General features: G+C 35.1%; 2 protein-coding genes across 4 annotated transcripts in view; one reads left to right on the top strand and one right to left on the bottom strand.

Annotated features, from left to right (window-relative positions):
• LONP2 (lon peptidase 2, peroxisomal) overlaps window positions 1–20,269 on the bottom strand; it is a 102,654-nt gene that overhangs the window by 80,709 nt on the left and 1,676 nt on the right. Inside the window, exons 2-6 of the mRNA XM_019456016.2 lie at window positions 14,883–15,117; window positions 10,916–11,047; window positions 9,441–9,563; window positions 4,085–4,248; window positions 2,679–2,773 (exon numbers count right to left, since the gene is read on the bottom strand). Coding sequence (XP_019311561.1) covers window positions 2,679–2,773; window positions 4,085–4,248; window positions 9,441–9,563; window positions 10,916–11,047; window positions 14,883–15,117 — 749 coding nt within the window. The remainder of the gene's footprint in view (window positions 1–2,678; window positions 2,774–4,084; window positions 4,249–9,440; window positions 9,564–10,915; window positions 11,048–14,882; window positions 15,118–20,269) is intronic.
• The window catches only part of LOC109270976 (ATP-binding cassette sub-family C member 12), a 180,974-nt gene continuing 179,825 nt past the window's right edge, over window positions 19,121–20,269 (top strand). For all 3 annotated transcript variants that reach the window (XM_053906072.1, XM_053906071.1, XM_053906070.1), the window contains exon 1: window positions 19,121–19,287. The gene's annotated coding sequence lies outside the window, so the exon portion shown is untranslated. The remainder of the gene's footprint in view (window positions 19,288–20,269) is intronic.

Genomic DNA, 20,269 nt, shown 5'->3' with positions numbered 1-20,269 from the left:
AGTGCTATGCATCTCTAATGCTAATACACATCCAGCAGAAACTCTCTTGAGTTTCTGGCATGTGGGTGGCCTCCATCCCTAGTTGTGAAAATAATAACAGCTTTGTCCCATTTTTATATTTTGTTTATTTCAGTAAAGGAGTCAGCACTCTTGTATTCAAATAAACATTTTGCTCCGAAACCTATACAATTATACTGTATAAGCTTGGTAAAAATTCCTGATTATTAATTAAGTTCAGTTTTTAAATAGGACAAGTGGAGAGGGGAGGAAGCTGAAAGCAACTCACTAAGCTACTAATGGCAAATAATCAAATCTGCAATTTTAATATTCAGGCCATTATACTATATCTACTATATGCACCCTGCATTTCTCCTAAGTCATTAGTTAAAATAAATCCTGAAGCATAGAAAAATGTTACTGAGAGAATACCAAAATTTCAAAATAAGGCCCCTAGGATTACCAAGTTATCTAGATGCTCTTCACACTGTGCATTCGTCCTACTGTCAAGAAAAAATAGCAGGGTTTGAAAATTGTCACGACTGCATCAATGACAAATACCTATCAAATATATATCAACATGGAAGCTTGGCAGGTGAAACAAAACGGCAGCAGTTAAAAAACACAAAGTTGAAATGTGACTTTCTTTCCCAGGTCTAAACTAACAGGCAGCAGAGCCCTCTCCAAATCTCACAGAATAGGACCACTTCACTTAAAAAATAGGCACCGAGTGAACAGAAGCCTACCAGAAATAAAATGGACCTCCCCACAGCCCAGCTAGATCCAGACCAACAGCTGATCTCAAATTGATCATGTGGCACAAAGAGAGGCTGATTCAATGGGACCCCATGCTCTCCGGCATTCATCTCACTATGGAGTTTCCAAAAATTACAAAAAATATTTTTGAATTAAGAATTAAACCAAGAAATTCAGCTGCAGTTTGGTAAAGCACTTTCAACTAGAAGGCAATGTTGTTATGCAAATATGATATAAGAAATAAATTTACTAGTATGGTAACATAACAGCTCTATATATAGGAGCCAAAAAACTGGAAACAACCTCAATGTTCCTGACAGGTAAACGCATACACAAATTATTAATCTATGCAGCAACATGGATGAACCTCTATGCTGAAAGAATCAGAAAAAGCGAGTACATGCTATATCATTCCATGTGTGTAACAGTTTTGAAATATGAACTGATCTATAGTGGTTGTTTGGGGATGAGGACGAAAAGGAGGGAGGGAGGGAGGGAGGAATTAGGGAAGCATGAGAAAATTTAGGAGGCGATGGGTACGTTCACTATCTTAATTACAGTGATGGTATTACAGATACATACATATGTGAAAACTTATCAGAATGCACATATTATAGATGTACAGTTTACTGTTTATCAATTATACCACAATAAAACTGGAAAGTAAAGCAAAATTGCTTCTAAAAAATTTCTTCTATAGTTCACTAGTGCAACCTGATTTAATCTAGTGAAAATTTACAGATTCTCAGAATTTAAGAGAGAACAAATATGAATTAGCTTTTTAATTTTATAGACAAACATTCAAACAGAGAGAAAAACTTAGGAAAAAACCCAAAATCTAGAGAATGGGATAAACACAAAGTTACGGAGTATTCATGAAGGAATAATTAGCATAACCCAGAATGTAACTGCTTTCTACAACAAGAACCTAAGAACTGTAATATGATTGAAATCTAAGGGTAGTCAAAATAAAAGGAAGATGATTAGGTCAATTTCATCTTAGTACCTAGCCATACACATTAAAAATGTGTTAGATGATCCTTTCCAAAAAAATGATTAAGAAAGGAACTACTTTAACCTTAACATTGTCCCGGCATAGTTAATCTAACACAAAGGTGCTTTATTCTGGGCCCTCTTTGAGGGGAAAATTTTTTTTTAAGTTATCAATACCAGAAAGTATGGTCCTCTGTAGGTTAATAAGCAAGTATTTTTTAATATTAAAAATTCAACATCCTGTAATCTGGCATGTATAGCATATCTTATGTGGGGGCACAAATGTGTGTTTTAGAGCTAACATTTAAAAAAATCTCTAGCGTCTTTTTTAAATGTAAGAATTTTACTAACTAGGATAATAAATCTTTAAATTTTCACAAGTCAATCATACAGCTACTCCTATGCCAACAGCAGTTCAGGTAATCAATCCACTGTTGAATTCAGCAGACCTTGTATGTAAACTTAACAATAGAGCATCTAAATACAGTGTATTTCTCATCCCAAGATAAAATAGCGAATACACAGGAAAGAGAACAGTTCTAACGAAGGACAGAAGGATAAAAAGAGTTTAAATTTAATAGGTTTTTATATGAGAAAAATAAGATTCCAAATGGTACAACTGTTCTAGTACGTAACTATATGTAACTATTTCTTTAGATGTAAAAGTTTATCTTCTGATTGGCTATTGGTATTGAGAAACACTTATATCACTCTTACAGAAAATCCTATTTTCTCTAAAATCAGGCAAAAGGCACTTTCATGTAGCACCTTCTTTTCCTGTTTGATCCCAAGACCTAGATGACACAAGTTCACTGCCTAAATACATCTAGAACTACAGTAACAGTAAGATAATCAATGATATTTCAATAGAATCTACATGAGCTTTCTGAATGACAATCAGACTGCAAAAGGCTGTTACTTTGTTGGCTTACCAGTTGTACTTTTGTTCCAAGGAAGTTCCACCATAAGTTCTAAATAATTTCTAGTCAGAGCATATTCTGGCATCGACTGAGGCATTTTTTTGAGTCTGTGGGGAAAGAATACATAGCAAAATGTTACACAACATAGAAGAATTCCATAAAAAACACAAAAATCCAGCATATATATCTCCGTTTCTGGGTCAGATATATCATGAATAATTGATTTAAGAAATCTGGCAACATTAAAAAAAAAAACTAGTTATTTTGTTTTGTGAAGTACTTATGGAACAAATTAAACAGATCCCTGCAAACTGGGGAAGTGGGGGAGGGAACACTGTAGCTGATTCTATCCTGGAAATTCAACCTTATCAGTATCAGTATCTCGCAGGGGGAGTCTCAAGTCACACTTACCTGATTTACTTCTCACAGTAAGAGTTAAGTGCCTAATCATGCATAACACAATAATTATTTACTTTTTTTGGAATCAGAGATAAAATTATCTTGTAAAAACAAGCTAACATCAGATATTTAACTAAAAATACAACTTCCATAATATATGCAGTATTTAACAAAGTATTTTGCCCACAAAAGATGTTCCTCATTTATTAACCAATGCCAGTGAATATAAAATATCCTTCAACTACAACTAATCTCCTTATCTGTGAACCCAGAGTCCAATCTTTTGTTACTGAGCATTCAATTAGGTTCATTATAATTCACTAATAAAAGAAAATGCAACACAATTATGTTTCAAGTACATAAGGAAAAAGTTGGTTTTCTATTTACCCCTGAGATTATTCATGTACCCTATACTGTCCTCAAGGTTTCTGTGTACTTTCTTATGCAAAGAGAAACTGACAGTCCCTGCCCTCTAGGGTTTACAATCTTCTTTCTAAAGAAGAAAAAAGTGACATGTGAAGAGCACAGTGCCAACTGAACACTGTGTCTGAACAAAGCACAGCCCATATTAAGACAATGAAAAAGCGGTTAACAATAGTGATCATATTGACAGCATATGAGGTGGAAGCGATGTACCACTTAACACTCAGCCACTGAGAAAAAGATTAGGGAAGTTGATGTTAATTCAGGAGTATTAAGAATCCTTTAAAAACAGTTTCCAGTTGAGGAATGAAGAGAGATAACCTGAAGATTTTACAGATCACAGCTCTAATCTGACAATTTGGAAAACCATGAAAGATAAGAATTGACAAAGGAAAGATAAAATGAGTGGTGGTTTATGACTATACTAAATATAAGAAAAGGAGAAAGATCAAAGAATATAAAACAAATAACTCAGCTTTCAGTTTGTGATCCAAAGAAGCAGTTTCAAGTTTCCATGACCAATAATTTTTAATATTTATTAATAAGCAAAATGAAAGTGCCAATGAATGAATAGCTTCTTTTTAGCTTCAATTTACCTTTTTATCTCTTTGACACAGACTTTGTGGGCCTGCTCTGGCATACTGGATGTTCGTATTTTTTTCTCTAGCATGACAATGTCATCATGATCTTCATCCTCATCCTCATCTTCTAAGGCACCTGGAATGTGTGTAATCCTTCTAATAGGACGTATTGCTATAACCTAAAGTAGAAAGTAGAAGAGTAAAACTGTGTGTTAAAATAAATTGGAAACGAGGTACCTAGTTACACACAAGATTATAACTGGTGCCGAATAACATTTTTATGGTTAGGGTCTACATCTTTAGGAACTAAGTTCAGAATGATAACTAAGAGACACAAGCACATATGGAAGCAGCAGAATTTAAAAAGTGGATCAACATAAAATGGACGTGATTCTTTAGTATATGCTTATATTACAATATAAGAAAAAATTCAAGAGCTGGCTACTAGAAATAATGAAAACATCTAGGAATTATTTTTCTTTGAGCTACTATTATAGCCACTACTTTCTTGATTATATTACTACTTACCAATCAGCAACAGAATAAATTCCATTTTTCCTCCTAGATTACAAAATTTCTTTCTAACATCTTTAATGTTTCCACCATTGGCTCTGTTCTCTTTGTCTCCAATACACAGAAAAGTCTTCCTCCTTTCAAATACTTTATCTTACCTATATCCCTTTCAGTTAACTACACACTATTTACATCCCTTCTTGAGAAGTTCTGCTTTTCCAACAAGTGGCTTTGACCACTACTTCCCCATCCTCATGAATTACTTCCATAATCTCTATTTTGTACTTTGGCCTTTATCTCCACTATGTTGAGAAATTGTGCTTTGAAATCCAACAACCATCTTCTGTGCCAAGTCAAATGGTTTTATTTTGTGTTCTCTTTCTCCATGATCTATATCATATTTTAAAACTTCTAAAATGCTCTTTTGAAATTCTCAACTCAATAATATCATGAATAAACACCAGCCATCACTGGAGCAAAATGATACACTGGTATTTAATTTAAAAGCCTGGGAATTTATTTTTTAAACTATTACTTATTTAATACATTCAAATATAAAACATTAAAAACACAAATAAAAATACAACTTTATAAAAACAAAAATATTAAATATATACTTTTAGCCTACATAATAGACAAAATATTTTTAATGAAATTTTAAATGAAAATAAAAAAAATTTTAAATGAGAGTTTTAAAAAGCACATTAATTTTTTCATCATTGAAACAAAAGTACTTTTTTGTGCAGTTTTTTTTCCCAGCTACAAGAAAGTGCCTTTCAACTCTTAAGGGAATAGGCAGAGAAAGTTTTAGGCTTAACTCCAAATATCACCCTCTGATTCCTACATTTTCAAGTAACTGTCACCTGTGTGATCATTTTCTGGAGCAATTCTGAACACTTGTCTCCTTAAGCAACGGTAACACTTAATTGATAAGAAGCTGCAGTTCTCTGTGTCTGCCAAGACAGAGTGTGCACTGGTTTGTCTTTCTACACAAAATGGATAACTAAATTAATGATCTGATCTCAAACCAGAAATAATTCACATTTCTGCTTTTTGTTTTAAACGGCATTATGCCATTATGTCCTGAAACACAAACACCAGACAGGCTACTCCTGTTTCTGTCATCGTTCTCCTCCAGCCTATTTTCTGCTCCTTTCCTTAGTCCCATTGGTGAGGAATCCTTCTTTCTCAATAATGTATTCTTTCTGATGAAGGAACACTTCTGCGCTGATGACCATCAAATCTAACATTATTCTCAACCTTTCACTTACTTTCCAACAGCCTTCAGAGAACCATCATTTCCACTCTTGTCCACATCAAATATATTTTCTTGATCTTAACTCTGCCCACACATAACAAAAGTAAAACTGATAGCTCAAGGTAGACTTCAGACAGACCTCATATAAATGTAATGTATGATAATGAATGTATCACAAATCAATGGAGAAGTGAAGAATTATTTATAATACTGTTGAGTTAAAAATCAGTAAAAGGTAAACTAAAAGTGGGTATTTGTCAAATCACTGGAGGATAGAGGACTCTAAGCTTAGAAGACAGAAAAAGACTTACATAGTTGGACTAAATGAAAACAAAAATTTTTATAAGTTAAAAGCAAAAAAGTCAGCTAAATTATGGTAAAACATAGTGATACAGTCCTCCTAGGAAACAATTTTGTAGTATTCTTAATACTATTTTTTTTAAGTTATAGATCATTTCAGTGGATGCAGAAAAGGCATTTGTCAAAGTACAACATCCACTAGTGATAAAATCTTTTAACAAAGTAGGTCTGGAGTGAACATACCTCAACATAATTAAGTCCATACATGAAAAACCAATAGCTAGTATCATCCTCAATGGGGAAAAACTGAGAGCTCTTCCTCTACAGTCAGGAACAAGACAGGGATGTCCACTCTCACCACTTTTATTCAATATAGTACTGGAAGTCCTAGCCACAGCAATCAGACAACAAAAAGAAATAAAAGGAATCTAAATTGGCAAGGAGGAAGTAAAACTTGCACTATCTGCAGATGACATGATATTATACATAGAAAAACTGAAAGACTCTACCAAAAAGCCACTAGAACCATGAATGAATTTGGTGAAGTCATAGGATACAAAATCAATGTACAGAAACCTGCTGCATTTCTATACACCAAAAATAAAGCAGCAGAAAGAGAAATTAAGGAATTAATTCCATTTACAATTGTACCAAAAACCGTAAGACACCTAGAAACAGACCTAACCAAAAAGGTAAAAAGACCTATACTCTGAAAACTATAAAACACTGATGAAAGAAATTGAAGATGACACAAAGAAATGTAAAGACATTCCATTCTCATGGACTGGAAGAACAAATATTGCTAAAATGTCTATACCACCTAAAGCAACCTACACATTTAACACAATCCCTATCAAAATACCAACAGCATGTTTTCACATAGCTAGAACAATTTTAAATTTGTATGGAACCACAAAAGACTCTAAGTAGCCAGAGCAATCTTGAAAAAGAAAAGTGAAGCTGGAGGCATCACAATTCCAGACTTCAAGTTATATTACAAAGCAGTAGTAATCAAAACACTATGGTACTGGAACAAAAACAGACACATAGATCAATAGAACAGAACACAAAACCAGACATGAACCCATAACCATATGGTCAATTAATCTTCAAAAAAGCAGAAAAAGCTATATAATAGAAAAAAAACACAGTCTCTTCAAAAAATGGTACTGAGAAAACTGGACAGCAACATATGAAAGAATGAAACTGGATCACTTTCTTATACCATATATAAAAATTAATTAAAAATGGATTAAAGAGCTAAATGTGAACCCTGAAATCATAAAAATCAGCAGTAACTTCTTTGACATCTGCTGTAGCAACTTCTTTCTAGATATGTTTCCTGAGTCAAGAGAAACAAAAGCAAAAATAAACTACTAGGACTACATCAAAATAAAAATCTGCACAGTGAAAGAAACAATCAACAAAACTAAAAGGCAACCTATGGAATGGGAGAAGGTATTTGCAAATGACATATCTGATAAAGGGTTATTACCCAGGGGCATATAGGTGGCTCAGCTGGTTAAGTGTCCAACTTAAGCTCAGGTCATAACCTCACAGCTCGTGAGTTCAAGCCCTGCATCAGGCTCTGTTGACAGCTCAGAGCCTGAAGCTTGCTTTGGATTCTGTGACTCCTCTCTCTGCCCATCCCCTGCTCACTCTCTGTCTCTCCCTCTCTTGAAAATAAATAAACATTAAAAAAAATAGTAATAAAAAATAAATAAAAAGGGTTATTATCCAAAATAACTTATAAAACCCCCAAAACACATAATCCACTTAAAACATGGGCAGAAACATGAATAGACATTTCTACAAACACATACAGATGGTCAACAGACACATGGAAAGATGCTCAACATCACTGATCAACAGGTAAACGCAAGTCAAAACTATATGAGAGTGCAATGAAGGTGATGGCCGGTGCTGCTCCCTGGCTGAGGTAGGATCCCGAGGACTCTGCAGTCCACTGAGGGCATACCACCAGCCCATCTCGCCTGCCGCACCAGGGAGGTGAAGTGTGAGAACACAAAAAAACAAAATCAAAAACAAAAACAAAAACAAAAAACCTCCAATGAGATAACACCCTACACCTATCAGAATAGCTAAAATCAAAAACTCAAAAAACAACAAGCCATTGGTGAGAATGTGGAGAGAAAGGAACCCTCAGGCACTGTTGGTGGGAATGCAAACTGGTGCAGTGCAGCCACTGTGGAAACAGTATGGAGGTACTGCAAAAAGTTAAACATAGAACTACCCTGAGATCCAGCAACTATATTACTAGGCATCTACCCAAAGAATACAAAAATACTAACTCAAAGGGATAATTCAAAGGGATACATGCACCCTGATGTTTAAAGCATCACTATTTAAAATAGCCAAATTATGGAAGCAGCCCAAGTATCCATCCACAAATGAATGGATCAAGAATTTGTGTATGCATACACATATATACATAGGCACATACATGTATACACATATATATGTATACACACACATGCGCGCACACACAATGGAGTATTACTCAGCCATAACAAAGAATGAAATCTTGCCATTGGCAATGACATGGATGGACCTAGGGAGTACAACGCTTAGTGAAATACATCAGTCGTAGAAAGACAAATACCATACGATTTCACTCATATGTGGACTTTAAGAAACAAAACAAACAAACAAAGGGAGGGGAAAAAAGAGAGGCAAACCAAGAAACAGACTCTGAAATGATGGTTAAAAGGGGGAGGTGGTGGGAGGGATGAGGGAAATAGGTGATGGGGATTAAGGAGGGCACTTGTTGTGACGAGCCCCAGGGGACTGTATGGGAGTGGCGGCGAATCACTGTATTGTACACCTGAAGCTACCATTACACTGTACATTAACTGGAGTTAAAACAAAAACTTTAAAAAAAAAAAAAAGAAATGTAAGATGTACAACTCCCCCCTCCAATTATTTTCAAAGACACTCATCAGTTATTTAGCTTTTAAAATATAGAAAACATTGGAAACAACACACAATGTTTGGCAAAGAGAAATGGCTTAGTAAAGTATACCTTTCAATGATTACCCAAATTTACCAAGAACAGAAAATGAGAAAATATGTTAAAAACAAAATCCAGACATGGAAGAGGACTAGAAACACACACCAAATTCAAAATGCTATCCGTAACTTGGATGCTAAGAAACAATGAAATTTTTTCTTTGTTCCTTTCTTTATTCCATTTTTTTTTTTTTTACTTCAAAAAAACTGAATCTCACATCACATAAAAACAACCGGAAACACAAAGAAACAATTAAAGGACATATTTACCCTCTTATCATCATCTTGCTTGTGTTTTCTGGTTTTCTGAAGCAATTTCAGGCCTTCAATTTGTCTGACAAGCAGCGGTATGGTCATCTTGAACCGCTCCTCTAGACTCACAGCATCTAAAATCTAAGGGGACATGAGTCGATTAGCAGAATCTCTCAGAAACACAAGCTCCCAAAACAAGGCAGTCAGAGTCATGACTTAAATTATTAAGTAAGAAAGACAAATATCAATACTCACAGCTAAGTTAGGGCCAACACACCAAGATTAATTCTATTAAATCACTAGAATCCTAAAAAAAAAGGAATCTTGACTTTTCATTTAAAAATGAGGCCATGTGTATTGTTCCAACAGCAAGGACATACATTTTTTAAGTTTATTCATTTGTTTTGAGGTGGGGAGGGGCAAAAAGGGAGAGAGAGAATCCCAAGCAGACTCCGCACTATCAGCACAGAGTTTGATGTGTGGCTCAAACTCACAAACTTTAAGATCATGACCTGAGCTGAAATCAAGATTCAGACACTTAACCAACTAAGGCACCGGGCACCCCAAAACACACATTTAATGTGAACTCTTTCTGGCATTATTCTCTTAAAACCCAGATAGTTGTCTACATATTAGGTTTAAACAGATTCTAGGTTGAAAATATTAAATTTTTACATTCATGAAAGAACACGAGTACTCTTAATCAACCTCTGCTAATGCTCTGAGTAACTAACACTCTCCATTCCCCCAAACATCCTTGCTGATGTCCACAGCCAGCTTACTCTCTGGTACCCCAGCACTCTTCTGCTCCTATCAGTTGAACTGAATTTTTGTGTTTAGAGTAGGTGTGTATACACTTTTGTTTGGTGCACTCACTATTATAATTTGCTAGATTTGCTATATAACTGTTAAGACATAAATGCATAAATTGATAAAATAAAGGACGTTTCAATAAAACTAACTTAAATGTTCTAGGAAGATTCAATAAAACAGACTGCTTAAAAATACTATAAAAGTAAGTATGCAAGAAAACTTACAATTTTGGGGGGAAATGCAGAATCTAGTGAGTGCAGAATGAGTGTCTTTACAACTTATTTCACTCTAAAGAAATAGAAACTGAAAATCATAGATACTGCATCACAGGGATGCTTTGTGTAAGAAACATCATGAAGAATTCTAATAAAGCAGGCAATTCACAAAGAAAAGGTCACAGCTCCACATGTTTAAAAACAGACAAAATATATATTTACCATTTTTAAAAATTATTCTTCACTTTAACTTCTTCCATAAATTAACAAACTACTAGTACTGACAATGTGAATAAAAGACTTGCTTGAGTATATAAAAATATAAAGCAATCAGTAAAAGTCAATTTTAGGATAAGAACATTTCAACTACTGTGAATCTCCAGTATCTCTTACTGAAGGTCAAATTTTATTGTCTTGAATAAAAAGGGACAAAACAACTTAGTATTAAAGAAGGGAATACTGTACCTGGAGCTTCTCTTTGTTGCTTGTTCGAATAATTGAGGTCAGAATGTCTGGTAATGCTTCCCTTGGAAGACTATCTAAAAGGCGTCTCAATTTAGCAACTGCAGGGACAGACATATCCAACATTTCCACCAACTACAAGGAAAAAGAAGTCTTTTTAATGAAATTTGGTATTATTTGTGAATTTAAAATGTCAAGTTGCTATATAGGTTTAATGTTCAGGCCTCAGAGTCTTTGTTTTTGAAAACTGATTACTAGAAATCTAGGCATTTTACTGGCCTCAGAGGAAAAGAGAGAAGTACATTCAAAATATCAATCAGAACTGAAAAGCAAAAATGGCCCTCAAATGTGTATAATACAAATGTTTAAAAGGTTTTGCAAATTTGTGATTTTATTTTTATTTTGAAAAAAATAAAAATCTACAGAAAATTTACAATAGTACAATAAACTATCCTTTTTCTCTCTAAGCGTATGCACACACACACATTTTTGCTGAACATTTTATTTACTTGTTTTAAACATTTATTTGTTTTTGAGAGGGTATGTATGCACAAGCAAAGGAGGGATAGAGAGAGAGACACAGAATCCGAAACAGGTTCCAGGTTCTGAGCTGTCAGCACAGAGCCCAGCTTGAACTGAGATCATGACCTGAGCCAAAGCCAGACATCCAACCAATTGAGCCACACAGGCGCTCCACTGAACATTTTAAAGTAAGTGGCAGACATCATGACCCTTGTTCTTAAGAACAAGGGCATTCTCTTACATAATCACAGTGTAATTATCAAATTCCGGAAATTTAACATAGCTGATGCTATTATGCTAACCAGCTGAAATACTGTTTTTTAGTAGAACACTTGGATTAAGCAGAATCTGAGCACTGACTGTGAATGGTTTTTATAAAAACAACTTCCAGGGTATATCCTTGAAAGAAATCATTAGGTTACTGACAAAAATTCCACTTTTCTTCTGGGTACGTGGCAGGACTACTCTCTCACCTCCTCTGAATACAAATGAGGCTATGAGTCTTGCCTTGATCCATGAAATGGGGGGGGGGGGGGGGAGGGAGTGACAGCTCCTTCTGGGCAGAAGCATTTAAAACCATTGAGAGATCTGCCACATTTCCTTTTCCAGCCTCAGCATGTTTTGAGATGAATGTCTACCCCTCTTGAGTCCCTCAGTGACTCTAACAGGTAGATCACCACATGCTCTAGTTTTAGGCATAAAGCATGAGTGAGAAATATACCTTTGTAATATTGTATGCTGAGATTTTCGAGTACTTTATGCAGCAAAACTTAGCCCATAGTGGCTAATTCACAGATGACATGCCAAATCCTCATTTAGTAATAACTCTGGTAAGATTTCTTAGGCCAGTAGAATCAAATCTTTCTAAAGGCACCGTAATTTAAGAACCTGCCTAGAATCAAGGGAATGAAAGCACAGTTATGATGAAGTTATTCAGGTGGGAGAAGTAGATAATAAAATTTAAAGACCCTTTCTCCTAAGAATTCATCTTAAGAAAATAAAAGTTAAAACTTATTTTGCAAGCACTTACTGAGCACAAACTACTTGTTAGACACAATGTACTGCTCAGTATGGGATGGCTACAGCAGGGATGAATTCGAGTTTGGTAGGGGAAACAGACCTAGAAGATAAATTTCAATACAATGTGATAAGCATCATATAAAGGACTGTGGAAGCACAGGCAAAGGAACACTAAGAGCCCACAGGAGTTGGGAAAGCATAAAATCTGAAAATTCAGTAAAGGAAGAGCACTCCCAGCAGAGAGAACAGAAGGGACATGAAACAAAAAACTGTGAAGCTCTCTGATGAACAGTGTGACTAGAAGATGGTTAAAATGGGATTAAATAGAATTAGGAAGACCTTTAATGTTATCCTAAGAAATTTAAACTTTATCCCATACTCATTAAAGTCTTTTTTTTTCAGGGGAAAGGTAGGTCCAAAACTTCGTAGAACTGATGGGTCAGAGAAAAAAAAAAAAAAACCAGAACGAGACTGGTCAGGAAGTTATTGAAGAAGTCTACCAAGGACGGCTATAAAAGGAAATGTAGGAGATGAAAGAAAAGTATTAATTGGAAGCAACCTCAATGTCTAAAAAGAGGAAGGATAAAATTATGATACCCTAACTCAATGAAATTTATAAACATACTTAATATGAAAATTAGACATGGACAGGAAAACACAACATGACTTAATTTGGACTGAGATCAGAAGACAAGCCAAAAATTAAACTAGATGCAGGATAGCAGTAAAATTATGATGTTTCTCTCTAAAAATTCCTTTAATGTCATTATAAATCTTAACCTGTCTAAATTTTTTCTGTTGATTCAAAGTGAGGAGAAGTAAAAAGCAAAATACAATCTCTATGAAGCTGTGTCTAACAGAAGAACGAAGACTCAGGGAGTATAACCCAGAAAAAAAAAAAAAATTGTTTCTCCCTCTACCTCCTTCCTTTTTTTTCATTATCAGGTTAGTTAACATTCAGTATAGTCTTTCAGGAATAGAACCCAGTGACTCATCTCTTATATATGACACCCAGTGCTCATCCCAAAAAGTGCCCTCCTTAATGCCCATCACCCATTTAACCCACCTCCTTCCATCAACCCTCAGTTTATTTCTGTATTTAAGAGTCTCTTATGGTTTGCCTCCCTCTTTGTTTTTATCTTATTTTTCTTTCCCTTCCCAATGTTCATCTGTTAAGTTTCTCAGATTCCACACAGGACTGAAATCATACGTCTTTCTCTGACTTATTTTGCTTAGTATAATACCCTCCAGTTCCATCCACTTTGTTACAAATGGCAAGATTTCATTGTTTTTCATTGCCAAGTAGTATTCCATTGTGTATGTATACCACATCTTAATCCATTCATCAGTTGATGGACATTTGGGCTCTTTCCATAATTTGCCTATTGTTGATAGCGCTGCTATAAACATTGGGGTGCATGTGCCCCTTTGAATCAGCATTTTTGTATCCTTTGGATAAATTCCTAGTAGTATAATTGCTGGGTCACAGGGTAGTTCTATTTTTAATTTTTTGAGGAATTTCCACACTCTTTTCTCCCTCCATCTCCTTCTTAGCTGGCATAATCACTTATTCCAGTCTTCAAAATGAAGTTTCTTTGTTCAGAGTAGGTTCTACCTTTCAGTCCTCATAGAAATTATAGCTTCAAGTTTTTTATCTTCCTATTGTGCACCATACTAAAAGTGTGTTGCTTCAAATGCCACTTCAGGTACAAATGCCAGACACTGTGAGCACAGTCTTTTCAATGACTAAGACCTTTAGACTCTGCCTGATCCTCACAGAGCCAGTAACAGCCACTAGATGACATCAACAGAAAGTAGAAGACTACATTTTATGATATATTTCAGTAAGGTTCCAAATAAAATGGGGTGAGGGGAGGAGCTTTCTGTTCAACTGAAAGTTAACCAAAACACTCAAACCTAGAATTAAAAAGTCAAATATTTAATGCACCCCTAATATGTGCTTGCCTTCCAGCATTCTAGTTAATCAAGGCTTGAACCATTTTAGAAATCAGTCTACCATAGACTTCATCTTCCATAGTTACTGCCAATCTCAGTGTGGCCTTGACTTCTGAGCCAACACTTATATAATTTGCTACCTAGATGTTCTTGTGACAAATAGCTTTTGTGCAATATTTTAATTTTTAGCATTATTTAGATTTAAGAACCATCTGGTTTGGAGATACTTCAAGTTATAAGGAAAGCTCTAGAAATACTCTTTGAAAAAATAGACAGGGTTGGCTAGTATTTCCTAGAATGATTTAGGTACAATCACAGACACAAGCAAATTGAAATCAATATATTATATTACTAAAGCATTTAAACATATGCTGCCCTAAAACTGCAACCACTCAACAGATTCATCATGTCTTAGGGCAGCAAAGGAATTGAAGAAAATGGAGTTTTAAGGAAAAAACTAAAAGCAACTCACCTGTACTGCATATTTGTAAAACTGTTCTGATAGTTCTCCTAGCTCCTCCCTAGTTTTACAGGTGTTGGGAAATTCCTCAAGCCGGTCCAACTGTTCCACTTCAGCAACAGGATATGGCTTCTCCTTCAAGACCTGCACAATCTGGAAACGGCACAGGCCTGTAATCAGCAAAGTATAGTGGGGCTTGGGCCAGTTGCTGCCTACAACCTGAACCACCAGGGCAGCCGTCCCAATCCTGAAAAACACACAAAACAGCAGCATTACAAATGTTCAGTGTGGTAAAACTGACACTTGCCTCAAAAGGTTGCCTTTGTTGAGAAATCCTTTAAAGAACAAAGAACATCTGAAGTGGAAATGAATTATTTCTCTAATTTAGCATCCAGTACATGGTCTATGAAGTCATTACCATGAGCAGGGGGGGCAAAGCAGGCCATCTCATTCTAATTACTACCTCCTTTAAGATTAGGTAGAAATTCCTAAAAATAAAAATGTAAAAGTAGTTGACAATTACATAGCTTAAATTCATTTTGCTAGGAATGAGGCAATATTATACCAGAATACTAGCATTTTAAACAGACTGAAATGTAAACAGCATGATGTTAAACCAACCTAAGAAATCTGTTCTAATAACCAGTTTTGCTAACAACATCAAGCCAGGTTTTTTTACAGAATCAATTACTGAAACTTCCACTTATCTACCTTATCACAAACTGTCACCAAATCTGAGAATTCACATCTATGCCCATGAATATGAAATTTCTAAACGTGGGGACTAAATATTAGAGGGCACACACTGTCATGAATGATTAAAGTTATAAACCTAAACCTAAGTGGTAAACACCCCATCTAATACTAACTAAAAAAGTTCTATTTAAGTCTTAGCTCCTTATCAGAACATAGAATTCTGACCAAGTCACATATAACCTTAATTCATGGAAGGAAGTCTCACCCAAACTAAGCCAAAATTATACAAAATACAAAGCTCCACATTCAGAAGACACATCTAAATCCCAAACTAAAATTATATCTTCTCCCCTCAGCCACAGGAAGGGTTGCAATTTCAGAAAAGAAACGAAGTAAGGTGACTAGAACTCCCAACACCCTGGGGAAATGGTAATCCTGGAATATCGCAACTGCCCATCTCAAACACACTGAATCACACACAAATACAGTGTGAATATTTCAGTGAATTTGCTTACTTCTATACACTATTTATTCTTGACTACTTCCTTATAAATTATTCATTCCATAGACTATGTGGAACTTTTGGCTTCCCTCTGCCATTCAGTTTATTTTGAGTGATGTCCAACTTTCCTTCACCCTTTCAGTCATATCATGTGTACATGGATAAAAACTGATTCAAATGGTATCCAAAGCCAAAAAATCAGGAAGATAATTTGGTGGGAAGAAAAAATATGATATACTTTAAAAAAACCTGAGATAATCTGGCAAGTCCCTATTGTTTTATTTGTGTTGTGGCTGCTTTTCTTCAGTCATTAATGGTAGTAGGCTATACCTCCCACTTCCTGAAAACCAACTCAGATTGCCTGAGAAAGTTAGCAATACCTGAACTGATCAGAGACCAAAACTACAATTCCCTTCGGATGTCGACCATCAATGCTTGCGCAATGCAGAGAGGTCACAGTTCTGTCTGCCAGCAACATTAACAGACAACAAACAAACTGGATCCCTGGCCTAAGGACTTTGCAAACTGGAAACCAAGGAGAACCCAAAGTGATATGAGACAAGTCCAAACGTTCAGATTAGGAGATAAATTTTCATTATTTGAGCCATGTCCTTGGTTAAAGTGAGACTAAAAATGAGTTTTCTTACAAAGCAAGCAGAATACTTTTATTAACTGTGAAAGGAAGATGTTTCAAACTGAAAAGAGATCGAGTTGGATTTATACAATGCCTCTCCTCCTAATGAGATAAAATATATAAAGGTTTTACATTCGTTAATTGGGTTTTACTTTAAATCACTTATAGCTGACTAGAATGTACCCTTTTTAAAGAAAAAACATGATCTGTGAAATGATAGGTGGCTAGAAAGAGTACCTGGTGAAAGACATTTTGGGTGGAAAGCTCTTGTGAAAAAGGACCATGTTTAATGTTATTTTAGACAAGTTTTATTGTATTCGGGCAATAGTTTAATCATATATAGGTAATAAGTAAATAAAATATTTAATCTAATATTTTCCTACTATGATAACAGGCTTTGAATTAAGTCAGTCATCTTTCTAAATATTCTAGTTCTTCTATTAATATTTGCTTTATTAGGCTTGACCAAAAGGCAACATTCTGATTTTCATACATTCAAATGAGTAGTGTTCCTTCCCTTTAGGTAGTAGCTCTGTAAATCCACACTTTAATTACTGTGATATTTTATAGTTCAAAGAATTTTTGAAAGTCCTAACTGGGACCTCCTTTCAGAGTTGTAAAATATTGTTTTCATCCAAACAAAGTCTGATTAGGATGGGTATGATTTATGTACTTTGAAAACGGACTTAGATAATTTAAGAGTTCCAAAAATATTTGAGAACTATCAACTGTAGTGGTGGGAAAACCTAAAAGCAGCACTACAGTTTTCTAAGATGAGTATACTGTGTAAATACCCAAACTCTGGTTTATATGCCAACCACTTTCTTTTCTTTTTTCTTTTTTTTTTTTACTTTAAAGCTCTCCATCTTTATTGGAATCTTCAATCTTCCAAATCTTTTTCTGTAATGACACTTGTTTAGTTCTGGCCATGTTGAAAGAATATGGGGCCTCCTCTCCCTTCTCCCCCAATCTCCATTTGTGAAATTTACATATAAAACTACACCTATTTGGGGAAAAATAATACCTCCAACATACAGCTTTATTGCTCTGTAGCCTTTCATAAGTATTATCTCATTATATACTGCCTTTCACTATTGTGAAGAAGGTAGCATTATTTCCTTATTATAAATTAGTAACGGAGATTCAAAAGGGTAAACAGATTAATTATCCATGATTACAAAGATACTGCATAGGCAACACTGCATAGGGGGCCTGAATTAGGTTTTAAGACAAATTTTACTTTAAGCACCACAATGGACAATGTAAATTTGTACCAATTATAAGCACAAATAAATATTTATTAACATAGCTTCTAAGTAGGTAAGATACTGGAAAGCACAGCTATTATTTAATATCTCCTGTTTACATCTTAATTACCCTTGATTCATCAAGGTAAGCATTTCTACCAAAACTCTGGAATCAAAAGTTATACTTCTTTGGGAAAGAACAACTGGGACATCTTTCTAGTTTTCGCTTGTCTTCACCCTACTTATAATCTTGAATATTTGTTAATTTTGGGCAAAACTCATCATCATGATTAATAATTTAAAAACAAGAAGTCTATTAGGATAGCTCCAAGTTCTACAACAGATGAGACTTCTGTTGCTACAGGACTTTTGGTTTTCACTCCTTTATTAAAACTTCGTTTCTGGGGGGTGCCTGGCTGGCTTAGTCAACAGAGCATGTGACTCTTGATCTCAGGGTTGTGAGTTCAAGTCCCCACACTGGGCACAGAGATTACTTAAAAAAGGTAAATTAAGAACTTCATTTCTGAATTTAAGAAACGCCACTTATAGACACTTTCCTTAAAAAGAATAACTGCAGATTAGGAAAATCTAAGTGGAGCTATCCATTACATACTTGCTAACATAAAAGATTAAATTTTAAAATGTTAGGATCATCAGGTAATATTTCCTAAATACCTAAGAATGCTAACAGATAAAAATAGGAGTAATGCCTGGACAAAGAGTTGACCCAAAATAAGAAAATGTACATCTGCTATATATAAAAGAATTTATTTCTTGTGAGACAAATGCCAGTGAAACTAATTTGCAGTCTCAGAGGAAGAAGCCAAAAAATGAAGAGGGACTGAGAAATCAGCACTCTGAGGAAGTGAAGTCACATATCCTGAAGAATGTAAGGCTGGAAGAAAACTGGATGACCATCTTGAAATGCATGAAAGGACAGCGTATAGGTAGTGCTAAGTTATAATCCATCTTCACTAAGGAAACAATGGCTCACTCAAGTTCAGTCAAGCAGGGTGCCCTGAGGTGGCGTAAGAGCCAAATTCTAAGCTGTATGGATAATCCAAAGCTCCTCCTTTAAAAAGGCTCCTGTGTCAGGTAACATGCCCACATACTAACATATAGAAAGGGACTGTCCTGTTCAAAACAGTAAAGGAAGTTGTTCAGGTAAGTCAACATCTGGCTCTGCTACTTTGTGTGACAAGGAACACAGGGGAACAAATTATTTCTGCTGCTCCTTGAAGACTGAGGCAATGTCACCTGGATGGTCTCAAGGAAACAAGAGACAGGAGTAGAGCACCTGGCCTCCCCTTTGAGTACTACTAACATCTGGAAAAGCAGGTAACTGAGGAAGGACAGATTTATGTATTGAAACAGTAATGTTATGGGTAACTCAATTATTTGCACTAGTGAGGCTTTTAAAAATTTTTAAAGAGTGTTGAAAAGTCATATTAGAGAAAAAAGACCTTGGAGGCTAATGCTAAGGAATGCAGTACAATCTTTCTAGATAGATTTTTCAAGTAGCAAACAGTATTTTTAGGATAACAAGATGGTCCTTATAATGCTAGAATTCTAGGAAGAATCTTCAGTGTATGTTTTATAATGTAAATAAAACAATACTGCTATTAATTTAAAACAAAGGCAGCAATTTGAACATCAAGGATCATATTACATATCATCTGAATATGTTAATGATTACTTCCAAGCAGGAAAATTTAGTTATTGATGTTTTGGAGGGATTTACATAAAAGAAATTTAAAAACATCCAAAATCTTCCCAGAATATACCAACAACCTAAAATATGACTAAATCTACTTTTGAAATTCAGTGTACCCATGGGTAATCACCATACATATGTACAGAAATAAAACAAAAAAATCTAATCATGAGCACACTTGCCTCAACAAGCAATCAAATTGCCTGGGCAGAGAAAGCAAAAATTGTGGTATAACCACAGGTTTAAGGATGGGGTCATATGTAGGGAAAATAGAATCCAACACAATTTATCAGAGTTTAATGAAACTTGAAAAGTATCCAACTCCGTGCAAGCAATAACCAAAGCAGCAGATCAGATGGAAGCCAAAATGTTTTTGGTGCTTGAGAAATGCAAGGTTTTTACAATATGGGCTAATAAGAGACTGTTTACAGGTTTTTTGTTCATTTGTTTTGCTTTGTTTTGGGAGGGGAGAGATAGCAGTCTCCTTTCAGAGATGCAGACAGTTATGGACTCTCCTTTTAAAAATATATATAGTCAAAAGGTTTTAGATAAAAATAAGGCATTCCTAACACTCTCAAAATCGTTCAGTCTGCAATCCCTAACTTT

This window comes from Panthera pardus, unplaced genomic scaffold (genome assembly GCF_024362965.1).
Source record: "Panthera pardus isolate Hobbes unplaced genomic scaffold, ASM2436296v1 HiC_scaffold_18, whole genome shotgun sequence".
Lineage (NCBI taxonomy): Eukaryota > Metazoa > Chordata > Mammalia > Carnivora > Felidae > Panthera > Panthera pardus.
Note: the sequence above shows the minus strand (reverse complement) of the source record. Positions and strands in the feature narration are given on the sequence as shown.